Here is a 25378-nt window from a genome sequence, read left to right as displayed (position 1 = left end):
CTCTCTCTCAAGTGTGGGGCCCAGGTATTTGACCCTATGCAAGTTCACACTCTGCCACTCCAAGTGCTTCCCAGAGCAGGGCACTGGCCAGAGAGAGGAACCAGATCCTGTCACACTACAGATGTGTGACTTTGGGTAATAGCTTAATCTCTCTGGGCTTCAGCTTGTTTATCTGCAAAATGGAAATTTCACTGGGATGATCTGTTAGGTCTCCTCTACCTTTTTTTTAAGGTGTGATCGTGATTCCTTGGGGCTTTAACAGTCACTTTCTCAAGCACATACACGGCCTCCTTGGCACCCCAGTTGCCACCTTTCCACCCAGCACACAGCTCCATCCCGGGATGAATAAGACTGAGGCGCACACTCCATTGTCACAGCCCACGTGTCTTCTGAGCTCCTAGGTTGTCACTTAGTAGCTACCACATGTTGATTTTTTTAGGGATTTCAAATTGTTCCTGAAGGGACCAGGGGAGAATTAGCAAGGAGCAGGCAATGACCCTTGTTTGGCTTATTTAAAACACCCCCACAGAAACAAAATCCTTAGGGAAACAGTGGAGAAAGGGAGCCACCACCCCAGACCTCCAAAGGCTCAGCCTGGCCAACGTTCTCTAGCCCTCTCCATGTGCTCCATGGACCCTGCTCTCAACATGGCCAGCCAGCTTATGTTTAATGATGCCAACACACTGACTCCAAAAATCTTCCACTTTAGGCATCATCTCTCCTTGAGTCTCGGGGTGGTGGCTAAAGAGGCCCTTACATATTCCTAAACCCACTGACCGGTGGAGTCCTCACCCTGAGTGCCACCTTCAGTTATAGGAAACCAGACTGCTCTCCTTAGTGGCACAGCCAAACCACAACTGCAAACTACCCAGAAACTCCCCTCCCACTCTAAGGAAGACCACTTATTCTAGCTTCCTGTCCTCCCCTTCACCTGGGGAAACTCCCATAAACTCCCCCAGGAAAGTCCCAAGAACTATTTGCGGGTCAGTTACCTGAGTGCACCCTCTCCTCAGAAAGCCTAGAATGTGGCTGTTGGCCACCATCAGGCAGTGGGACCCAGACACATTTCTCAGACGATAAGAGTGAACAGACAGGTGCACAGAGACCAGGTACACAGACCGTTCACAGGCACACAGCCCACAGGGGAATCCAGATGGCCATTAAAAACCAGTATACCTGCACGGGCTGAGATGGATAATTGCTGACCATGTATTTAGAGAAAAAGGTAGCTTATCAAATAGCACCCTGCATGACATCATTTTGTTAGAATATGTGTATGCACTTGAGGCACTGGGGATTGAACCCAGGACCTTGTGCTTGCAAGGCAAGCACTCTACCAACTGAGCTATATCCCCAGCCAGCCCCACATTTATTTTTAAAGTATGTACTCTCCCAAGCACTAGCTGGGCATATTCCAGGGTATCTGGATTGGGATGTTTTCCCTCTAAGTACACATTTCTGTCTTGCCTGAACTATTTCTTCTAATGAGTACATACCACTTTTATAATCAGTAAAAATCATTAAGCAAATTTCATTTTGAGAATTAGGAAAGAAAGAGGGAAAAGAAGGAAGGCAAAAGAAGAGAGGATAAGAGGAAGGGACCCACAGTCTACTCCCCCTCTTTCCTGTAGACAGGCGGCCCCAGCTTCACTCTATCCGAGGGGACCCAAGCAGGCTTCCTGGCCGACGCTCATCCAATGTGGCCAGAGGCCTCTGCCTCTGCTCCTGCACCACCCAAGGCCACCCATGCTAACTTCCAAAAAGATCACAGGGTTAGTTATCAGCAGGGGCAGTAGTCCCGCTCCACACGCTCAGGAATCGGCTCCAGGATTCCCACAGATGCCAAACTCCAAAGGTGCTCAAGTTCTTTTGAGGTATAGATAATGTGCATAATCCACACTGTGTATGGTAGGTCATGTGTATAGTAGGTCATCTCTGGGTGACTCACAATCCCTACCAGAATGCACATGGTATGTAAATACTTATTATACTGCGTTTTATTTATACTATTTTTATTGTTATGTTGTTATCTTTCATTATGGTTTTTCTTTCAAATATTTCCAATCTGTGGCTGATTAAACCCATGAATGTGGAACTGTGGATTCAGAGGGCCAGATGTATTAATTAGGGCTTGGTAAATTCCTAACCAGGGTCCACCCACCTGACCACTGTGGCCTCTTATTAAACAACATGTTGAGAGACTTGTGAGCCTGCTGATGTTGGGGGCTGGCAGGCAGAGGCCTGGCAAGGAGATCCCCTCCGCTCAGGGTCTCTGGGGAATCCAGAGCTCCCCTGTGCCACCCCACAAGCACGAACTCTCCTCCCTCAGTTGGCTCCTTCTGCTCTGAGCATGACAGTCCCTCCCTTTGAGACAAGTCACTGCTCAGTCCAGCTTCCTCCTCCACCTCCTTCTTCCCAGAATCTTCTGCCCCGAGGACATCCTCCCTCCTCCCTGCCCAGCTGCAGGACCCTAGCTCTCCCAGCCTCCCCAGACGCCTGCTTTCCATGTGTTGCCTTAACCCCATCATCTCCATCCCAAACCCTGCCTATCTCCTGAACTCCCAGATAACAAATCTTTCTCATATTTGACTTTTCCACTGGCTCGTTTCAAAGGCCTTCAAATAACAAGTTTGAAGTCCAAACATCTCCTCCCATATCCTACCCTCCATCTCCTTCTCTCGGACAAGGGTGTCTCTACCAACTGGCCACCAGGACAGAGACCTTAACATTGTCCTGGATCTGCCCTTACTGTTCACCTGCACTAAGTCCCCAGGAACTGGCCTCTGAAGGTCTCTGTCTCTGATCAGGCCTCTTCACTATGCTCTGAGTTGGCCTTATCTCCAGGTCTGCCACAATGGGGCCTCCCAGAAGGCCTCCCTATACAGCCTCCCTCTCTTCCAACCCCTGTGTGCACAGTGGCCAAAGGGGTCTCTCTAAAATAGCAGCTGGACAGTTCACCATCTTGCTGAAAATGGCTCCCCACTTTCTCTGAAGAAAATAAAACTCCTTGCCAAAAAGTACCAGGGCTTTGTGAACTGATCTCCCTGCCTCTCCCTGGTCACCCCTCTCTCACACACATTCCCTCGGCATGGAATAGAAGGGCCACCTACTAGTAATAGGCCTACTCCTCCTTCAGACCAGCACAGACATCACCTTCATTAGGCCTTCCCTGACTACCCAAACTGAGAGGGCTAGCCCTCCACCTCCCAGCCAGCACTAGCCTGGAACAGCTAAGGGCAGGTCTGAGGCTTATCTCAGCCTTCTGGGAGAGCTCAGCACCCAGGAAGAAAGTTCCACACACACCCTCCTGAATGGGCTGCCAAGCTTCCGTGAAGATCCTTATTTTAACAAAGAAAACAGAGGCTCCTCCATGGATGTTAAAGGATGTGCCCAAGCTCATCAGCCTATGATCTGAAACCAGGGCTGCCCTTTGCTCTTTGACTCTCTTCCTGAGCACGTCACAGTACCCAGAATACAGTCCTCAGGAAAGGAGAGAACTGCCCGCTCAGGACTCCGGCCAGGCAGGGTGGAAGCAGCTATCCCCGAATTCCTCTCCCATTCTAAACAAGCAGCAACTGTTTCCTGTTCCTTTGTGCATAACTCAATGTCCCCACTCTATAGGCAGGAGGGTACCAGTGGTGGCCTGAGGTGCTCATCCACCTCAGCAACCCTGCCATAACAGGACCTCCCACGGGAGCCCTCTGAGTCTTATGAGAGAGCCCCTGGAAGGGCCCAGAAGCTGGCAGCTGGCCTAAGGGCACCACGGCTCATGCTGCCCCACCAGAGGGAAGCAGGCTGCCTCTTCTCTCAGGCTGCTCATGCAGACGGCAAAGCACCCTGAGGCTGGCTACAGGAACTTCCACCCCAACCCTGAAGCACCATGGAGAGACACCCATCGCCGGGGCTGGGTGCCCCCGAGCCCCCGTCAGCACTGCTTTAAGAACGTCCTCACTGAAGACTGCAGGTGAGCAGGCAAGGCTCCTCCGGCTGCGCAGGAGCCACCCGTGTGAGAAGCAGGCCCTCCAGACTGCTCACCAGTGAACAAAGGCTCTTCTCACAAGCCAAGGACTCAGGGCTGGAGCAGAAGCTGAGTCAGAGGCGACCGTGTCATGCACAGGGTCTGTTTCACTGCACAGAGACTCCTCCACTTATGATCCAGTTATGCTCGAGACCCATCATAAATTGAAAATGTCTTAAGCTGGAAACGCGTTGAATGCCGCTAACCTACTGAACATCATGGCTTAGCCCAGCCTGTCTTAAACGTGCTGAAAACACATTCACCTACCGCTGGGCAAAATCATCTAACACAAATTCTGTTTATAATGAAGTCTTAACACTTCACGCAATTTATTGAATACAGACACTGTGGAGATCGGCTGTTCACCCCTGTGGTTCCAGGGTGACTGGGAGCTTCAACGCCATTGCCCCTGCCCCACGTCACCAGATGGGATCTTATCACATACCCACTAGCCTAGGGAAAAAAATCCAAATTTAAAATTCAAGGTACAGTTTCTACTGAATGCATATCACTTTTCTGTGTGCCATTATAAAATCAAAAACTCCTATAGCTGTCCCAGAGCTAAGAGGTCACAGGGTCACTTTGCCAGAAGCCATGGTCCTTGGAGCTGCAGAGTGCCACGGAAGAGAACCTGAGATTGCCCCCAGTGTCAGGGACACCCTCTCTCCTGCCTGCCTCCACTTTCACCTCACACTTGCCAAAGCCAAGCCAGTGCTGGGCTGTCCTTGGCCATTCCCCTGCTGAAGGACAAACATCTTCCCTTTCCTTCGTCATCTCCCCCAGCAAACTCTGACCCACCAACTGGCCAGCCTTGCTTTGGCATCTGGTTTCTGGAATCACCAGTTCATCCAAACTATGTAGAAGAGCCACCAGGGCCCTCCACCTCCCGGGCCCGGTGATTCCCTGTGTGTCCTCACCCCCTGGACCTGTCAACAGTGGCTGGCACAGCTGTCCCCTCCCTCTTTTTCAGAACACATCCTCTGACTCCTGGGCCCACCAAACCAACACCAAACACCGGGCACTTCTGGCACGCCTGGCCTGTTCTCAGTCCTCTCACACTGGATTCTCCCTAGGAGAACCCTCTAGCTCTCATTACCAGAGCCGTGCTGACGACCCCCAGATATGACTGTCTTGAAGGTGCTGAATGAACATGCCCAACGCTGGATTTCCGCTCGCTCTCCTTACCCAAGTCTTCACCATCTCAGAAAATGACACGTCACCCACTGAACTGCTTGAGCCAGAAGACTGTGAGACACCACTGAGTCCCTCCATCTCCTCACCCCCCCTTCAGGGTAGATGGCTTCCATCTCCAAAGTCTCCCCAGTTCATCCACTCATCTCTCTCCACACCACCACCGCCCCGGGCTGAGCTGCTGATCCAGGGATATGAAAACGTCCTTCTCCCTCATCTCCTGCCATTGCTCTGGCATTGCTCTGCACGCCAGGCACACAGGCCCTGTGGGATCTGGCCCTGCCTGCCACGTCCTGTGCCTCTGCCCCGACCCCTCTGTTCCAGCCACTCACCTCCTCTCAGCAACGCCAAGCCTTCCCACCTTGCAGCATCTGCCATGCCGCACCCTCTGGGGAAACGTCCTCTCTCCCATCTGCTCCTGCTGGCTCCTCCTTCTTCAGGTCTCAGTTCAAATGTTGCCTCCTCAGATGAAATTTTCCTGACTCCTGTGCAAATAGGTGCCTCCTTCCGTGCCCCCCGTTATTCTCTATTTCTATAGCCTGCTCATTTCAACCCTTTTAATTAAGATTAAGTGTCCTTTATCCAAATGCTGGAGACCAGAAGAGCTTCCAATTTGAGATACCTCCCGATTTTGGAATATTTGCATGTACATAATGAGGTATCTTGGGGATGGGACCCAAGTCTAAATACAAAATTCATTGCTGTTTCATGTACCCCTTACATCCATAGCTAGGAGATAATTGTATACAATATTTCGGATGCACCTGAATTTTGACTGTGACTCGTTCAGGTGTGGAATTTTCCATTTGTGTCATTGTTGGTGCTCAAAAAGTTTCTGACTTTGGAGCATCTGGCATTTCAGATTTTCAGATCTGGGATGCTCAACCGGGATAAACGTATCTGCATATGAGTCTACCATCTACCTCCTTCAACAGATTGTGACTTCCAAGGGGGCGGGGACCACCTCTGCTGTGTCTCTGAGATACAGCTACTGCTTAACACAGGGCCTGGCCAGGAAAGCCCACACAGTAAAGAACTGTTAAATAAATAAACAGACCCAGTATAATGAAAGTATGAAAAAGCAGAGACCTAATCAGGTAGAAAAATATTGCGTGCCTTACACAGACAGGCTCTAGAGAGCATCTGTGTGGAGTCTCCAGAAGACAGGTTTAGGGAGGTGGCAACCGGACAGTCTTGACAAAGGGCAAGTGCAAGTTCTGCGGAGACTGAGACCCAATGTTGAAACCCTAATCCCCAGTGGATCTGGAAGCGGATCCACTTTGGGAGGTGACTGGGATTAGATGAGCTCATGAGGGCGGGGCCCTTGATGGGGGGCTGACGAGACGACTGCCCTGTACTGCAAACACACAGGCCAGCTGCAGGTGAGGCTGCGTGGACTCTAATTCCCGTACTCTGCTTAAGTGGCATTTCCCTGAAGGGCTCACTCTTATCCCAACCCCCAGAGACGAGGTGGGTCCTAAATCGCAGCCCCACCTCACTAGGCAGGGCTGTGCCTCACCTGCAAGGGCAATGCCTGGAAAGCAGGCTGGATGGGGAAGGCCAAGGGCCTCCAGGCACAGCCGTGCTACTAACTCTGCAGTGACCACAGCAGCAAGACACACAAGCCCTCTCTTGCAAACTAGGTATCTAGGTTGGAGCTTCCTTCTGAGTGTTTCCCCAGAGCCTTGAGGAGAGTAATATTCAACATGCCAGCGTGTCTCAACATGCCACGGAAGTTCCAGGAATAGCCATTTGGGCACCTGTGGCCTGCAGTGAAAGGCGAGTAGGGTCCCCACAGAGAGCAGCAACAGGGGCCAGCACGGATGCACAGGGAAAGGCAGTTCTTGTCTCTGACAGGGCAGAGAAACCTGCACAGGCAGAGCCCCCCTGTTGGGGCAGCCTCAGAAGCAGGCCTCCATCAGCAATGGCTGCTCCAGGGGGCAGCTCTGCTCTGAGGTTGGACACTGAGCTCTGCTCAAGGCCACAAAGGGCCCTGAGAGATTGATCTGCCTGAGGCTCATTGCTCCCAAGAAAAGAATGCCCTCCAACTCCACCAGAGTGGACCTAGAAGGTGGCAGAGTAGAACTGGGATTTCGAAAAAAGCTGAGTGAACATGCTATCACCAACTACAGGCGCTGAAGAAATAGCTCCTTTTGGAGAGCGCTCGCCTAGCATGCGCAAGGACCGCGGTTCGAATCCCCGGCAGCTCAAATGAGAAGAAAAAAAAAAAAAAAACCAACTACAACATGGCTCTCCTCCCACCACAGAGGAGATCAACACAGTGTCCTACCACCAGACTGTAACACCTAGGAGGGCAAGGACCTCCAGCCCCTCCTTCATTAACTCTCCAACCATAACACAATGCCAGATCCAATGCCGGGGACCAAGAAATCACTGAGAGATGAAGAGAGGAATTACCGTGAGACCCCAGTCTTCCACTCTAGGCAACTCGCTAGACCCAGGAATGACAGACCGGCTTCCTATTGAGGATCCATCCTGCCTTTCCTGTGTCTGTGGCAGGCATTACTAATCAATCACAGTCCTCTTTGCTTACTGAGCCAGGAGGCAGATTTGACATCATTCCCCAGGGTACCCATCCAAGTCGATCTTTCAGAGAAAGCAGAGGTTCTCGAACTTTAAATCAAAGAAACCTTGGAGAATCTAATGGACACAAGTTTCTTTCTAGGAGATATACCCAAAACTTAGAGCCCAATTTCAAGGTATTCAAGAACTCTCCCTTAAAAGGAATGAAGGTCTGGATGCCTCTGAGTCACCCACTTGTATGTAAATACTGACTTAATGCCACTTAGAAATGATCTGGTGAACACACCAGCCAAACAGCCCCTACAGCGTAAAAAGAGGTTGAGTGACAATTCCAAGGAGCCAAGCATCAAATCCCAGACCTGTTCCTCCCTGCCGCCTGAAGTCAGTGGGTCCTCCCCACGCAGGCAAGCGGACAGCTGGCTGGAGGCACTTCTCCACTCCCCGGGACAGCCCAAGGGAGGGGACAACTCCCTCTGCGTCCCAATGATCTTCGCAGACAAGGACAGCATCCACTGCACAAAGGGACCTGGACCGCTGGGGCAGCTCCAGGCTGGAGTCTATTTATACACATCCCCGGCACCCAGAGGTTAAATTACAGCCCCGCAGAAGGCACAGGGCCAGCGAGGAGATATTTATATCATCCTGGCAGATGAAGAAGAACAGGACATTGCAGAGGGCTGCTTCCAAACGTGGCCTAGAAGGGACATGGTTTACAGGACAACAGAATCACCCTCCCCATGGCCAACACACACACACACACAAATACACACACACACACACACACACACACACCACTCTCTAAGAACATCTTTGCAAAGAGCTCAGCTGACAAGAAAGAAATTGAAAGTTTTGTGGTTTTTGTTTTTGTTTTTTTAAAATGCAGATCATGGCCCACTGGGGAGGTGAACAGAATCCAGCCAAACTCCACAGATTGATTCCAACAAGTTCCAGGCCCCATATCAGAACCTCATAAAGGAAATGCCTATCCTGTCTTCCCTAGATCTCTGGTTAGCTTAGGTCTACCGCCTGAGGCTCCGAGGGTGTGAACTGGGCGAAGGCGCAAGGCAGAGTCAGAGCTGCTGGGAGGCAACGTCTAAGCCAGCTGGGACTGGGGTGGAGCAGCAAGCACCCCTCCCAAAGGCGCCTTCTGACTCTGCTCCAGAGGATGTGGGAGGATTCAGAAGTGCTTCCAATAACCCCAAGGCCCAGTGCGCAGATATCCTTGTTTAATCAAGGTTTCTTCAAACCCAGATCAAGGAAAACCTCCAACGCTTTATCAGTAGTGACATTTAATAAGACAACACAGCGGAGTCTGTTGCACATCACACAGGTGACATCATACAGGCCTGCCACTAGGTGTGCCTCACAGCAAATCAGTGGACTGGCTTTAATGAGGTGCCAGGTAGGCTTTGGCTAAGCTACCCCAAGACTCCTGAGCCAAGATTTATTCCATGAGAAGCTTGGCCATAACTGGGTCAACTCCCTAAGCAGAAGGAAGGACCAGAGGGGCCAGGCAGGCCTGGCTAAGTCAGGCCCTTAAGCATGGGGAATGTGCTGGGAGATGCTCAAAGATGAGGGACTCATTTCAGGACCATCAGCCACAGAGAAGCTTTCCTGGACCCCCATCAAGCCAGCTTTGTTCATTAAATTATCCAAGAAATGGGGGTTTCCAGTTCCTGCTCCAAGTACATGGCATTGTGCTTTCACAAGATTTCCAGCTGTGGATCCCACCTGGAGGGCAGAAACGTGAAGGAGGCCAAGCCCAGCAAAGGAAGGAAGAGAACAGCATGCCTTCCCATGCTCCGTGCAGAGCCGAGCCCGCTTCCTGCCCTACAGATGCTCCTCTCCAGGTGCATCAGGAGGTTCCAGGTGCCATCTGGTCATCTCCACAGCAAGTGGGTTGAGCAACACATAGGTGAGCAGGTCAGGCCTGCAGAAGCTGGAAAGAAGATGTCACATCTCCTTCCAGGCAGGCCCACTTCTGGGAAAATACTGGCAAATAGGGCCTTTCGAACCCACCCTTTCATACCATGTACCCTGAGGAGGGTTTGGCCATCTCCTCCTAAGCCAAGCTCATGTCTCCAGGAGCAAACCCAAGTGGCAGGGGCAGGCACAGCAGCAGGCAGACAGGAAAGCCACATGGACAGAATCAAAGCCACAGACTGCAAGACCCCGAGGGTCCTCGGTGATGCCTTGGTTAAGCATCCTTGTCTGATCAGTGACAAAACTGTGGGCATAAGGAGTGAAATGGTCCATTTGGGGCCACTCAGGAGCCCACAGGCAGAGTAAGGAAAAGAGGCAGGTAGAAGCCTGCCCCCCAAGATCCCCTGTGTCCACTATCTGCCTGTCATCTCTGCCTCTCATCTATGGTTCTCCCTAACGTAAGTCTCCCAGCTCACCTCGAGCCCCAGCTCTGAGTCATGGGCAAAGTCCTCTGAAGGGCACCTTGCTGGGCACAACATCCCCCAGGTCCCAGCCAGACTCATCCTAGATGTGGGTTCCACCCTTGCTCCCCGCCTCCCTCCTCCGGGCCAGAACTTCCATGTGGGTGGGCGCCGTGGATGGTAGGAGCAGGCAGACGTGGGTTGGAGGGATGCCCTGGTTCAGGACAGGAGCTCGCCCCCTCCTGGGCAACCCGAATCTCCTACTCCCAAAGTGAGCCCCGTCCCCGATACAGCAATCTAGATGCAGCACGGTCCATGAGCCCCGGGGTGCCATTGTTGAAATCCACATCCCAATGCGAGTACCAGCATGCCTGGCTCAGCCCCTCTCGGAAACTGTCCACACACAGCTCCTGGGATTCCTCGGTATCAACCCTCGCAAAGCTTAGCCACGTTTAAACACCCGTTCTGGTTCCATGATGTGACATTTATCACCCAATTCTCCTGTTCCCAGCTTCCCCATCTCTGGAAAAACAAACGAATGAAAAACCCTTTTAGTTCTTTAAACAAACAGACATAGACCAAGCCGCCAAATTCATCCTGCTCCAAATCCCCCCATCCCACACAAGGCACAGACCTCAAAGGAACTGCATCGTCCGTGGTCCACCTTTCCTCAAAATGTGACAGCAGCACTGAGGTCCTGTTCTCTGCCTGAGACTCCCGTTCGGATGGCTGAGTGGCTGAACCTCAGGCTCCCGTCACATGGACCCTGCGGCCTTCTGGCTTCCTGGGCGCCCCTGGCCTTCCGTTCGGCAAAGGGTCCTGAGCTGGGTCGCAGTGGTCCTTACCAGCTCCCTCAAGCCTGGTTCCCCACAGGCTCTGTCATTCTGCATCACTGGGCATGTGTGGCCTGGCCAGCTCATGTTAGCATCGAGCCCAAGGAGAGGAAGAAACGAGATGTAAGAATCAGTGCACCCACTCTATCACATCATGGGAGTCATGCGGCCCAGCCAGCTTCCCCCTCAATCCCAGGGACCAAGAAGCTCAGGGCCTCAGGTCAGCACTCCACAGTGGAGGCCCTTGCTTGCTCCTGCCTTCGAGGGGCTCAGTTTCTGCTAACCCTCCTTTATAGGCACGGGATCGGTTTGCATATAAGGTGCATGGTTTTAAGTAAGCAGAGGAGAAGCCCATCCTCTTTCCAGGCCTTCCTGAGCCTTGAGTTAACTCCAGTGCCTTCTTGGCACCTCAGCAGAGCTTGTTTCCCAACCAAACAAAGTAGCAGCTCCCCTTCAGTGAGCATGCAGGCCAGCTCCCCCAAGCTGGAAGGCAGCAGTGCCTGCCCCCAGTCCCTCTCCAGGCCCTGGCCCTGCCTCCTTCTGAAGAAGGGAGTTTGTACTCAAGGCCTGCACTTCTACCTCCGTGCCAGGCCTCAGCCACAGCAACACACACACACACACACACACATTCTTTGAGACACCGGGGCTTGGCCACTCCCTCCCTCTGAAGCCCCCTTCTCTTCTGGTTTCTGGTTGCCCTCCCACCTGCCCCCTCCAGCTCTCGCTGCGCCTCCTCTACCCCTCCCTTACGCAACATCTAGTGTTTCCAGTACGTTTCTGCCCTGCCACCCACGCCAAGGCTGCACTCATCACCTGAACTCTGAGGACGCCCAAACCTGCAGGCATGTCCACCGACCTGCCCACACCACCCGCTGCTGAGGCTTGCGTCACCAAGAAGCTGCCTGAGCTCTTACTCCTCAGCCCAGGCCCTCCCTCCAGCCTCATGGCTGAGCTCCAGACCCACAAGTCCCCCAGTGTTGCTGTGGGAATATCAACAGGCCCCAGGAACCTCTAATACTGCACATCCAACACCACCCCGCACCCTGAAGGCTCCATCGCTCCAGTTATTCACCCAGGAAACGCGGCAGAGGATCCCCCGAGGAACATCAATGGAGGGCTCACCAAGCACCAGCATCCACGTGCAGGGGGAGGTGGGGAGCAAGAAAGCAGCAACGGTTCTCGCCTCCAGGGGACTTTCACTCAGTCACCCAGTTCTTTCAGGTCTACCTGCCACTCTCTGAAACCCTCTCCTGTTCCCCAACCCCAGAGCCACCATCGTAGTCCAGGGCAGTATGCCACAGTGGCAAGAAGCAGTCTCACAGGACGCCAGATCTGAAACATGCGCTCTGTGACCTTGGGAAGATGTGTCCTCTGTTTCCTCACCTGACAGATAAAGATGTTAACACTGCCCACCTCACAGCCTTGTGGCAAGATTAAACGAGACAGGAAGCCTTTAGAACAGTGTCCAGAACACAGCACACAGTCTATGAACACCTGCCATGGTCTCAATCCCCATTAATCCAGCAGCCTCCCGTCATGGCCCCCTCCACAGGCACCCACCGCCTCCGTGCCCCACGAGCCGCTCTGTCTCCAGTCCTTTCTGACTGACTAAAAGACCACTGGACTTTTCTCCTCCATCTTGTTTCCCAATTCTCAGCTTAAGCCCCATCCTCTACACCTCGAGGCTGAGGACAGTGCCCCTCTCTTGTGCTCTCTCCTCTGGAAGAACCCAGCCTTGTCCCTATGAATTAGGACCACTTGTCCCCTTATGCTTCCCTGCTCCTTAGAGAGCACTGTGTTCACCTCTGTTTTTCCAGAACTTAGACCCATTTTGCTCACAACAGGGGCCCAAGAAATACTGAACGACATACCAGAAAAACACAAGAATTGACAAGAAGCAAATTTCAAGTCAATATTTTTACAAAGCACTTCCTAATAATTAGGCCACACTTATTAAGCATGCCGGGCTCTGTGCTAAGCTTTGGACACATGTAATCTAATGATCCTATTAGATGTGGGTATTTTTATTCCTGTTTCACAGGTGAAAGGATGGAAGCTAAGGAAATCCTTAAAACTTAATCCTAAAAACTCAAAGTCACACAGCTAGCAAGCGGTACAGTAAGAATTTGAACCCAGCACAATTAAAAGACCTCAGAACCCATTCTTCACCCAGCCTTAGCCCAGAGTGCAGCCTGCAAGGAGTGGCCTCCTGGGTCTGCAGGAGCGCCCTCCTCTCTGGGATGTTCGCTGGGGGCTTCCTCGAGAGGTGAGACTAACTTCTCCGCAGGTCCTTTCTTCCAAGACTCTAGGAGTCTGGGATGGAAACCATAAGCTCCCGGGTGGTTCATCCTGGCTTCCCTCTGAGGCTGAGCTCGGAGGAGGCAAACAGGAAACCGGTGCTGAGCGAATGAACGAGTGAGTGAAGGGGAGAGGAGGGTGGGTGAGGAATGAATGAATCTGGAGATGAACGGATGAACGCACGGCAACGAATTCTGCACTGTCCACCTCACTTCAACCTCTCGACACCTTGCAGTGGACCCCAGGGAAGGCAGAGAAGCGGGGGAAATGACCGGCAACGCGGCACCCTCAAGCCTGCAGCCCAGAGCCGCCGCAGCGCCCCTACCGGCACAGGTGGTCAGTCCGGCACAGGCTGCGGAGGTCCAGGCAGTTGGGCTTCTCCTTGTCCTCGTAGGAGCAGCTGGGCAGGATGGTTTGCCGGCGGCGCTCGGCACACGCCTGGTCTTGGCAGGAGCAGAAGAGCATGCGGTAGGTGTACTCGCTGGGCACCCGGTCGAAGAACTGGCGCAGGGCCTTGTGGCACTTGCGGCGGTTGCAGCGCTCGGTGGGCGAGATCTCGCGGTTGCAGATGGAGATGTAGGAGGAGCGCAGCTTCTTGCAGTTGTCGTTCAGGTTGCAGGCCTTGGCAGCATCCAGGCAATGGTTGCTCTTGGCACTGACCACCGGGTCTGCTCCGGTCCCTGGAGGAGGAAGCACAGCACGGGTCAGAAGCCCACCAGGGCACTGAGATCGGCATGCCTTCCCATGCCCACTCTGCCTCAGTTTCCTCATCCGTGAAACTGGGTCGCTTCACAGGCCCGCCTCCTGAGGTTGCGGTGAGAGTTAAAGGAGTCAATATCCCATTACTCAGGACGATGCCGGGCACAGGGTGCCTGTGCAGCTCTTAGGATGACTTGGTCCAAAGTCTTATCTCGAGCAATGAGGTGTGCATGGCCCTGTTCACAAACACAGGAGACTTGATGTCTGGCTCAAGGTCACACAACTAAGGGGACCCTGACCACCCCGCAGCACACCTTAGCAGTGCCTTAGCAAAGGGGCACCACTGGCACTTAGAGTGGGACAGTGCTGGTTAAGGGTCTTCAGCAGCCAGGGCACCAGCGGCCCCACAACCGGCCTCCCAGCCCTTCCACTGTGACCAGCAACGTTTCCAGGAGTCGCTATACTGCCTCAGCAGTGCCTGCCCCTCCCTACAAGCCTCGATTGTTCAGAGGAGGCTCACGGCTCAGGACCACCAGACCCTCCACCCCCAGCCAGTTGCCACCTACACCACCTCCTGTCTGTCCTGTCTACAGGCAGAGGGAGACAGTGGGACCCAGACTGCACATGGCCTCCAGAGAGCCAGAGGAGAGATCCTCCATCCCAACCTCTATCCTGCAGACAAGGAAACCGAAGCCAGCACAGCACACTGGCAGGAGGACCGAGCAGGAACCCGATCACCCAGCGCCACAGTTCACCAGGAAGAACCACCCGCTGAGCTTCAGAAGGGCACAGCCTCTTATCCACTCCTCCTCCACCCTACTGAGGTTCTGGGGCTTTCCTGAGCACCTCTCCCCCTGCATGTCCAGAGGAGGCCACGCTCCCTCCACAGAGGGGCCTGTGACCGAGCATTTGCAGCAGACGGTCCTGGTGTTGACTGCTTGCTCATTCTCTAGGGTGCCGTGTTGCCCCAGGCTGGCCCGCCCAGCTCCTCTCTGACAACCCTGCCTGAAAGCCCAACACCCGCACCTCAAACTCAGACCCCCAGGCCACCTGCCCCTCATAGTCTCCCTCATCCTGCTGTGAACAACTCACCCCTCCAGTCGCCAGGGCCAAAGCTCTTCTTTTGTTTGCTTTTTAGTTTATTTTTACAGATTGCATTTCGATTCATCGTACACAAGTGGGGTACATCGTTTCATTTCTGTGGTTGTGCACGAAGTAGATTCACACCATTCATGTAATCATACGTGTTCATAGGGTCATGAGGTCTGTCTCAGTCCACCATCTTTCATACAGGGCCAAAGATCTTGATGGGCCCTCAACTCCTCTCTCATTCACACACCACCCCAGAAAACCCAGAGGCTCAGCCTGCAAAGCGTGTCCAGAGTCCTCCACTTCTCTCCCACTGCTGCCATGTTGTCTAAGCTGCCATCGCTCTGCTGGCGAAAGCCCCTCTGCCTTCTTCCCACCCCCCAGGACAGACTTCTGTCATCACCGCAGCTGGAATGAACGAAACTTCCAGAACCAAAGGTGGGGAGTTATTATTCCTGGGGCCCCAGCATCCATTGGCTTCCCCAGGTCTTAACATCCCCAGCAAGACTCCATACTCGTGCTGTCCACAAGCACAAGCCACACGTGGCATTGAACCTGAAATGTAGCTAGCACATTTCGAATGTGTATGCGAGATTTCAAAATACCAAATTTTGAAAAATTAATGAGAAAAAAAAGTATCTGGTTAATTTTATTTTTACTCTGATTTCTACATATTGTAGAAATATGTTAGACAAATGGAGCATTAAAGTTAATTTTGCCTATCTCCTCTCACCTTTGTACATGGCTATGGAAACATTTAGAATTCCATGGCAGCAATGCATTTTAGATCTCTTCTAACCTGCACAGCTTTATGGTACCAGGTCTCCTACTCCTCTCCCACCCTGCTCTGTGATCTTCCTGGAATATGCCATCGTGGCCTGGCCTCAGGGCCTTTGCATTTGCTGTTCACTGGTCTGAAAGGTTCTTCCCTTCTCTTCATGACCCCATGACCACACAGAAATTTTCCTCATTTGGCTCAGGTCTCTGCTCAAGTGTCACCTCACCTGGGAGTCTTTCCTGACCACACTGCCCTGAAAACCACCCCACACTCCACTCACCCCACTCAAATCAATCTTCCCGTAGCACTCGGCACCATCTGCCACAGTACATACCCACTCATTTGCTTGTTTGTATCAAATACAAGCTCCCTGAGGGCAGGAGCTGGGTGGGCACACTAGCCACTGTGCTCATATACCCCATGTTTGATACATGGGTGCTGATCAAGTATTTATATGCAGAAGAATAAATGTACTTATAGCAATGTCTAGTTATAGCGAGTACTCAAAAAAAAGTTACCAAAAGCATTAAAGAAGCAAAACTGACCCAGAGCAGGTGACAGCAGTCAATGCAGGACCACGTACAGTCAGGGGTTAATGTGGGGCCAGAAGTGGCTCAGGGGTGAAGGCTGGGGGATGATTGACAGATGAAGACCAAGTCACTCACCGCACCTCCTAGCCAATAACAGTCCTACAAAGACAAGAAGAGAGAAGCTCCCTCCGCCTTGCTGGAAAGTAAAGAAGCAGAGGTACATCTGGACGATATTACTCAGTGATACAAGGAAATGAGCTGTCAAGCCATGAAAAGGCATGGAGGGGCTCACATGAGAGAAGCCAAGCATCAGAGTCCAACTACAGAACATTTTGGAAAAGGGAAAATACCAGACACAGGGGGGAAAGAAGTGGCTATTAAGACGGGGGAAGAAGAAGATGAACAGGCCAAGGGTACCGGGATTGAACCTAGGGGTGCTTAACCACTGAGTCACATCCCCAGCCCTTTTTATAATTTAATTAGAGACAGGGTCTCTAATTAGTGCCTCACTAAATTGCTGAGGCTGGCTTTGAACTCGGGATCCTTCTGCCTCAGCCTCCCAAGCCACTGAGATCTCAGGCCTGGCAGCACAGAGCATTTTTAAGGCAGTAAAATGATCCTGTAATGGTGGATACGTGTCCTTATGCATTTGTCCAAACCCATCAGAGAGACACCACCAAGAGTGAACCCGACGTCAACCATGGGCTTCAGGTGGTGATGGCGTGTGGTCGTGGGGTCATCGGCTGCAACAAAGGCACTGCTCTGGCTCGTGGGGAGGCTGTGTCCCTTAGGTGCAAGAAACAAATGAGAACTCTCTTTACCTGTCCTCAATTTTGCTGAGAACCAAAAAATGCTCAAAAAGTAGAGTTGGGGGAAATTAAGACTGAAAGGAAGTCAAGGTTTGTTTTCTTAATCAATAAACATGTATTTTTATTGAGGACTTGCTACGTGCTAGACACTTCCACCACCAGCAGGCTGCAACCCTGCCTGAGACTCTGCTGGGGACAGAGGAGAAGCTGGAGCCAACACTCAGGCTAAGTTCTGCAGTGAGGAAGTCAGGGTGCAGAGCGGAGAGCATCGCCTGGAGCTGGGGAGTCGTGGACACAGGGATGCCTCTGCTGAAAGCCACGACAGGAGTCAGAGGCAGCCAAGAGGGCAGAAAGGGGCCCCGAGAGGGAACACAGGGGCAAAGGCTGGGAGGAGCAGAAAGCAATTGGTTATGTCTGGAAATGGAAGCCCAGGTGGGGAACCACCAGGGGCGGTGCTGGGGAGCTGGGCTAGAGGCCCATGGCCAGGCTGGAGCATTTGGCCTCCCCCACCATACTCTGGGCTGCTATCAAACCATTCTGTTTGGTCAGGCAAGGACCCAAGGACGCCTGTCAACACCAAGGCCCCTGTGGAGGGTTCTCCCAGACCAGCCGCTCCCTGCACCTGTCAGATGCCGGCTGGCTGGCGGGAGGGAAGAGCACAGCGGCCTGGGGCCAAGGTGGAGGAGAGACAAGGAGGGACTCTGCAGAGGATCAGGCGACAACCGCAAGCGGAACAGCAGCTAATTTAGGCCTGTGGCTGCTTCTGGGCTCCCCAGGTGCTCTGTTCCCGCTCCTCTCAGCATGTTCCTGAGCTAATGCCAGTGTAATTATAGCCTCGGTGGCTTCCATTCGGAGCCTGAGCAGCGAAAGCGTTTGCTAGGGGTGGGAAACGCAAACCCCTGGGCCCGAACTTGGTAAATTTCCTAGAAAAAAAAAATGTGGCAATACCAACAGGAATTGCTTGGCTACCGGGAGAGAGGCCTCTCTGATCCTGCAGGGGAGAAGCCCATGCTGGGGCCCTGCTCACAGCGGAGAAACACCCCGCCTCTGCCAGCCCCTGTCCAAGCAAGGCCCATCCCGCTTCATCCCAAACCCACCCGTCGGGACAGGGCTCAGCACGCGCAGTGCGCACACCCCGGGGAGAGCTCCTTCGCAGCTCAGCCTCCCCTGCTCAGCACGCCCACCCCCGCCCCTGAGGCTCCTGTCCCTCACTGGACAGAAAGCCCCCAAAGGGCAGAAAGGAGGAGTGGGAGATTCCAAACCAACCTTGTCTTCCGGGACCCCTGCTGCTCCTCAGGCAACTGCTGCAGGCTCCAGCCCGAAGCCAAAAGGTGCAGAGGGCAGGGATGAGGATCCCAGAACCTCAGGCCTCTCTAGCTCCCTGGCCCCCACCCCGTGCGGAGAACTGAGGGGCTCCAGGAGCTGGACTCCTACATGCCAGGACTGGCTAACATAGGACAGCCTGTCCCCAACACATGTTGCCACTTCTACCCTGGTGGGTCTCCCAGGCCTGCAAAGAAAAGCGGAGATGGGCCAAGTAGTAAATGGTAAACAGCTGCCCGAGAGAGAGGGACGTGGGATTTAATAACCCTTGGCACTTTCCAAAACCTCCGTAAATTCATCCTGCCAGCCTCAGCCCCTGGGGACATGTCCTCGCATCTATATCCCCTTCTCTCCTCATCCCTCAGTGAAAAGGGGACACCAGTCAATGGCAGAGGGGCCGGAGGGGTTTCACAACAGAGGTTCCGAGTCAGCCTCCTGGCACCCCTGCCTGCCTCCCTGCCCACACCCTGGCTGGCCAAGTCCATCTTTTCTCTTCTCCATGGGGGTTAGCCCTGAGCCAATGGCCCATCTGCAGCACTGGGCTGTCCCCAGACAGTGGGGCTCACAGGTCCATGGACATGTGAGCATCCCTCAGTTTGATATTCTCTAAATAGCTGTTGGACATTTATAAAGCTGGGCTTACCAAATTTCCGTTACCCAGTATCACGGATGTAATTTGGGCCCTGTTAACAGTACCACCTGTGTTAATATTTAATAAATTTTCTTTAACTCCCTGGATTCTTAAATGAATTTTTAAAAATTTCCCTGACTCACTTTTTACTAAATTTTAGATTTATCCTAAATGATAACATCACCATTAGCTCTGAATTTTTCTAGCACATTAAAAGGCACTACTCTTGAAAGTAAAAGGTTTCTTTCTACACCCATCTCACACTCCAGCAGCCGCTGTGTACCCAAAGAGAATGACTAGCCTAGAGAAGAGGGGCTCAAACTCCAGCTCGCCTGGGACTCACTAGCCCGAAGCAGGACCCATGGCATCAGGGACTCTGTGGCTGGCCCCCAGGCACTGGACTTCACAAGCTCTCCATGATTCTGAAACCTCCTTCCAAAGCATAAGAACCAAGGCCTAGAGGCCCACCACCCAGCACATAATTTACCAAACTCGCCCCCAGCAGAAGGAGGCCTATGACCCTCTGCTGTCACCAAACATGCTTCCTGTGGGCTTTCAATTCCCTCTGCCCATCTCCTGACTCATCAAGATAGACTTTCCAACCTCTCCACGCAGGAATGACAATAAGAGGGCCACTGTTCTGAAATACTCCCACGCCGATGGGGACCCAGATGTCTCACCTTCCCTTCTTGCCCTTCCTGGAAACTGTCAGCAGGTCCCTAACCCCATTTGCAGCAGCTCTGCAGTGTCTGCCCCTGAAGTCTCCTGGAGTTCCCCTGGCCAGGCTGTATGGCTCTGCCACTTGAGTGGGGGTCAGAGAACCTGGGTCCTAATTCTATGTCCACCGCACTTGGTTATGTGAGACTCCAGGTAACCCCTACCCCTCTCTGGGTCTAGGTCTCAATTCTTCATGGGAAAGCTGATGGGTTTTGAACCACATGACCTCACATTTGGTGACTCTCCTGCCTACCCATCCAACACAGAGGGTGAGATGCTGAGGAGTGGAGGGCCTTGGAAAGCTCCTGTCCCACTAAGCTCCTGTGAGCAGGGACCATAGGTCAACCACAGCAAACTCAAAGGAGTCTACCTGGTCCTGTGCAAATGCAACAGTATGCATGCACACAGCAACACACACACACACACACACACAGCTCCTGACCACACCTGCCTCTCCACAAACAGCCCATGGCCCTACAGACAGCAGTCAGTCCAACAGCAGTCAGTCACCAAATATTTTTATACACTGACAATATGCCAGGCCCTAGGAATCCAGCTGTGAAGAAGAAAGACAGAATCCCTGCTTTACAGGGGCTTCTATTCTAGTGCTAGTCTGATAATAAACACACAAATAAATGAAATAATTTAAAGAATTGATAAGTGCATGAATAGGACAAGGAATTTAGGGGATGAGGAGAGAAAATGACATCAAACTGAGACAGGAGTGACACACCCACACACACACAAAAAAAAATCGAATGTGCCAGGCACAGCGGCATACACCTATAATCCCATGACTCAGGACGCTGAGGCAGGAGGATAGCAAGTTCAAGATCAGCCTCAGGATCTCAGCGAGATCCTAAGCAACTTAGTGAGACCCTGTCTCTTAATAAAATGTTTTAAAAAGAGCTGGGGATGTGGTTCAGTGGTTAAGTATCCCAGTACCAAAATAAAATAAAATCCAACGTAAGTGAATTCCAAACAAAAGGAAGAGCAGGCACAAAAGTCCTGAGACAGGCATGGGCTTGGCTTGTTTCCAGTTTAAAAAAAAAAAAAAAAAGCCTGGAATTTCAAAAAAGGCAAAAGTTAGAAAAGAAGTCAGAGGCACCATCAGAAGACAGCCATGATGCCTTGCAGGGCAGGCTAAGAACTCTAGATTCTGCTCTAAAATAATAAGCACTTGGAGAGCAAGAAGGAGGGGACCACAGGAGCTCATTTGCTGACACACGGAAGACAGAGTATCCGTGGAGGGGTCGGCAGAGGGGTAAAGAGGAGATGGGTGACAGGCAGCTGCAGTGGCAGGTGCAGAAGGGGAGGCTTGGGTAGGGTGGTCATTGCAGAGATGGCAAGAAATAAGCCCATTCCGCATATAACTTCGGGATAATACCAGCAGGATCGGCTAGGCACTGAGTGGGAGGAGAGAGCTCTCAAGGAAAATTTCTGGGTGTGGGGCCTAAGCACCAGATGGATGGTGAGAGCAGTTCATGCAACAGGAAACTCTCAGAAGGGGAGCAGAACGAAATGCATAGTTCTCATCTGGACTTGGTAAGTGTGCAGGCCCAATGGTGTGTAGGTTGGGTGGTAACAGGGCCAAGGATTTGCAAGCTGGAGTTAGGAGATGGTCTGGGCTGGAGATGGCAGGTGGGCATAACCGACATGAGAGGTCCCTTAAAGTCACATGACTCAACAAAGTCACCTAGATTGAGGGTGAAAATAAAGAAGAGAAAAAGAGGCAGGACAGAGCCCCGGGATGCTGGTGTCTAGTGGAGACCGGGCAGAGTGGAGCTTGAGTTGGGGGAAATCAAGAGGTGTTGGTTGCATGGAATTGAAGACAAGAGTTTCCCAAAGAAGGAGGATGATGGTCAACTGAAGCCAAATAATTAGGGATGTATTATCAATGAAACGTAGGCTAAGCCAACTCTCCCAGGGTGGGATGAACGCAAGAGGCACAGGAAGCAAGAGGGACAGGCCAGGAGAAGAGACCTCCAGGCCCAGCCTTCCCTGTGGGGTTGCAGCCACCAGCCAACACCCCAACACATCTCATTCTCAGCAACCTTCAACCTCAGATGCACTTTCACAAGCAGCACTTGCTGAGCTCCCACTGCGGGTCAAGAACTGCTGGAGAGAGGGGCAGAAGCAGCAGGCTCCTCCCTGCCCTGCTGGAGAGAGGGGCAGAAGCAGCAGGCTCCGCCCTGCCCTGCTGGAGAGAGGGGCAGAAGCAGCAGGCTCCGCCCTGCCCTGCTGGAGAGAGGGGCAGAAGCAGCAGGCTCCGCCCTGCCCTGCTGGAGAGAGGGGCAGAAGCAGCAGGCTCCGCCCTGTCCGGAGCTTACATTCCAGTGCAGGGAGAGACTAGGACCTCAGAAGCAAATGAAAACTCCCCCTTGCCCAGCATCACCCTCCAGCTGGGGCTACTGGTTAAGAGTGAGGACTCTGTCCCAGCAGTGGCTGGGGAGATGGAGGACTCCCAGGGACGGGGCCACCCACTAGCAAAGCAAGAGGGCACAGGTTACATATGTAACTTCTCGAGCTTCATCTGCAAAATGGGACACGATGCCAGCCCTGCCTACATTCAAGACTACACAAGGATGGAACAGGACAACACAGATGAAAACACCAGGTGTCCCCAGAGGGCCAATATGCTAACGGCTTGGTCTACAGAGTGGTACTATTGAGAGGTCGCAGAACCTTAGGAGGTGGGATTTGTGGGAGGTCCTTAGGTCACTGGAGTCACGTCTTTGGAAGGTGGTTCTGGCCCACCCACTCTTGGCTCAGGTTCAAGATTGTTTGCTCTCGTACCTGCTCCCTCCATGATGGGCCACCAATGGGGCTGCCTGATTTTGGACTTTGAATTTCCAAAACTGTGAGCTAAGTCAGTCTTTTCTCTTCGTCAGTTAGCTGCCCCAGGTCCTTCACTGCGGTAATGAAAAGATGGCTAACGCAATGTCTCTCAGAGTCTCCAGTCCACAGCGCACATGCAATAAGAACTTATTTAAAAAACGTGTCACCTCACTAGAAAGATCCTCCCTCCCACCTCTCCATTCCTGCCCGGCTCTAGAAAAGGCCAAACCCTCATGCTCCAGCCTCCACAAACCCTCCCCTCAGAGAAAAAGGTTCCTACCCTCTCCCTTCTTGAGCAAGAGGAGGGCTCCTGGGCTCCTCGGCTCCATCCCAGAGGCCTGCCTGAGCAGGACCAGAGCACCTTCTCAATTCTGGGCCCTGCTCTCCTAGCTAGTCAGCAACTAGCTAGAAGTGGTAGGTACCTCAGCTTCCCCAAGATGACAGAACCAATTCCGTCGCCTCACCTCCCTGTCCTCTCAGTAACACTCGAAGTCCAGAGATCAGAGGGACCTGAACTCCCATCCCTGACTGCTCTGTTGTGTCCCAGGCACACTGCTCCTCAGACCTGCCCTAGAAATCCCAGTGGGACTCCCTTACAGTCTCAACCTTCTCTCTGAACTTCCCCTCACCTCCCAGCCCACCTCAACACCAAAGCCACCCCAAGCATTCTCCAAGGGAAGTTGAATTTTTGGAAGCAAGCCAATCCACCAAAAATCAATTTGATGAATGGCAAACTCACTGAAAATCAATGAAAAAAATCAATTTTGATGCTTTTGAATATCGTTTTATATTTCGTCAACTTTTAGCCATGTTTAAAATTCTTTCTCCAATTCTTCAAAAGGTAGATGAGACTTAATTTTGTGGTTCTAACAATTAAATCTTTAAGTGCCATTCTTTTGCAGTTGAAGGGACTTTGTCAGTCACATTTGAGTCTCCTATTCCTTTTACATACAGTTTTGGGTTGGGGGTTATATTTAGAACTTTGCCATTCTCACACCAGTCCCCACAATGGTGTGTCAGTTTTAATTTTGTATTGGTAACAAGTAAAAACCAAAATCGAGGCATATCAAATTGATGTGACTAACCTAAATCTTTCTTTGACATTTTTTTATTTAGTGGTGAATGATTGTAGAATTTGGGACAACAACAATTCAAAGCAAAAATTTTGTTACCAATTATGAAATATACTTTTCTCAGAAATCTACATTAACTCATGACCCTTAGATTTTTTTTAAAAAACTCAATATATCTTAAAATATAGTCACAAAGTTCATCTGCAAAAACCTTCCAAAGACACGAAACCCATTCTATGTGAATTTCTAAAATTTTTTTAAATAATTCCAAGAAATGGAGTTGAGTAAATATATGCATTTGGCAAAATCAGCAACTAATCATTTAATACACTCATGATGACAGAAAGGGCCACTGGGCAGCTCCTGAACAGCTGACCACCCAGCCCATAGAGTGAGAGGACCTTCCTTCTCCTCCCCACTTCTGTGCCTTCTGTCTGGCTGTGAAGGTCACATCCCCAGTCCACTGTCCCCTCTACCCGTGGAGCTATCCCTACCAACCCGCCATCCCTGTGAGGAGCAATTTCACACCTGGATCACCAGCCTCGTCCCCACCGGCTTGCCATGGCTGCCACCCACCGGGATGGTCTGTACACTGGGCCTTTCTCCTCATCTGTCTTCTCACCTCTGGTGACCTCTTCCTACACCCTGGCTCCTCAGGGCTGTGGTCATGCCCTTGGCCATCATAACATCCATACCAAACATCTCAACCTAAACCTCCTTACCTCCTGGAACCCCCTCTGGAATGTCTACTCCAGCAATTTCTCTACCTCCCCAGACCCTGACCTGCTGACCCAGCACTTGCTCTCCCTCAACCACCCCCACCCTGTCCTCATGCCCCCTTTCCCCAGCCTAGACTCCCTGGCCTCCAGGAAAGCACCCTGACTTCCAACAACCCTGGTGAACCCTAACCGCCCTCTGAGCAGCTGACTGTCACCAGGAAACACACAAACAGAATGAGCTGTCTAAAAGTCCTGCCCTCAAGCCTCAAATGTTTTAAATAAAGACCATTTACACTTCTCCTGAGTCTCCCTAGACTGTCTCTTTCACCCAAATTACACTGTCTTAGTATGTTCAAGCTGCTATAACAAAATGCCACAGATAGGGTGGCTTGTAAATAACAGAAATGCACTTCTCACCTCTTTTTCAACCTCCAGAACTACAGATGCTGTGTCTGGTGAGGACTCAATTTCTGGCTCAATGACAGCCATCTTTTCTGTGTCCTCACTTGTCAGAAAGAGGAAGGGAGCTCTCTGGGCCTCTTTTATAAGGGCACTAATCCCATTCATAGGGCTCTGCCCTCATGACCTGCTCAGCTCCCAAGGATTCTATCTCCTAATGCCATCACATCAGGGTTCAGGTTTCAAAATACGAATTTGGGGGCAGCACTAACATTCCGACCACAGCAACTTGGCATAAACGGAAGAGCTATACAGAAATCCCTTCACCTTCCTACCCAGCAACCATCAAACCATCTCACTTATAGTCCAGAAAGAGGAAATAATGATCCATGCCAGATGCAGCTGAGTGGCCAAGAGAATCTTGGATTATGTCCTCTCTCGATTACTAGGGGTGACGTCTCCCGGGCCTCATGGGTCCCAGCGTACAAAGTGGACCCCATCCCCC

General features: G+C 52.0%; 1 protein-coding gene across 3 annotated transcripts in view; it reads right to left on the bottom strand.

Moving 5' to 3' along the window:
- Positions 1–25378, bottom strand: part of GFRA2 (GDNF family receptor alpha 2) — an 84168-nt gene that overhangs the window by 37044 nt on the left and 21746 nt on the right. For all 3 annotated transcript variants that reach the window (XM_079139059.1, XM_079139060.1, XM_079139058.1), the window contains one exon: positions 13594–13948. In XM_079139059.1, the coding sequence (XP_078995185.1) occupies positions 13594–13948 (355 nt within the window). The remainder of the gene's footprint in view (positions 1–13593; positions 13949–25378) is intronic.

Source organism: Sciurus vulgaris (assembly GCF_902686455.1).
Source record: "Sciurus vulgaris genome assembly, chromosome: 5".
Lineage (NCBI taxonomy): Eukaryota > Metazoa > Chordata > Mammalia > Rodentia > Sciuridae > Sciurus > Sciurus vulgaris.
The sequence above is the reverse complement of the archived record's forward strand: the minus strand, read 5'-3'. Positions and strand labels throughout refer to the sequence as shown.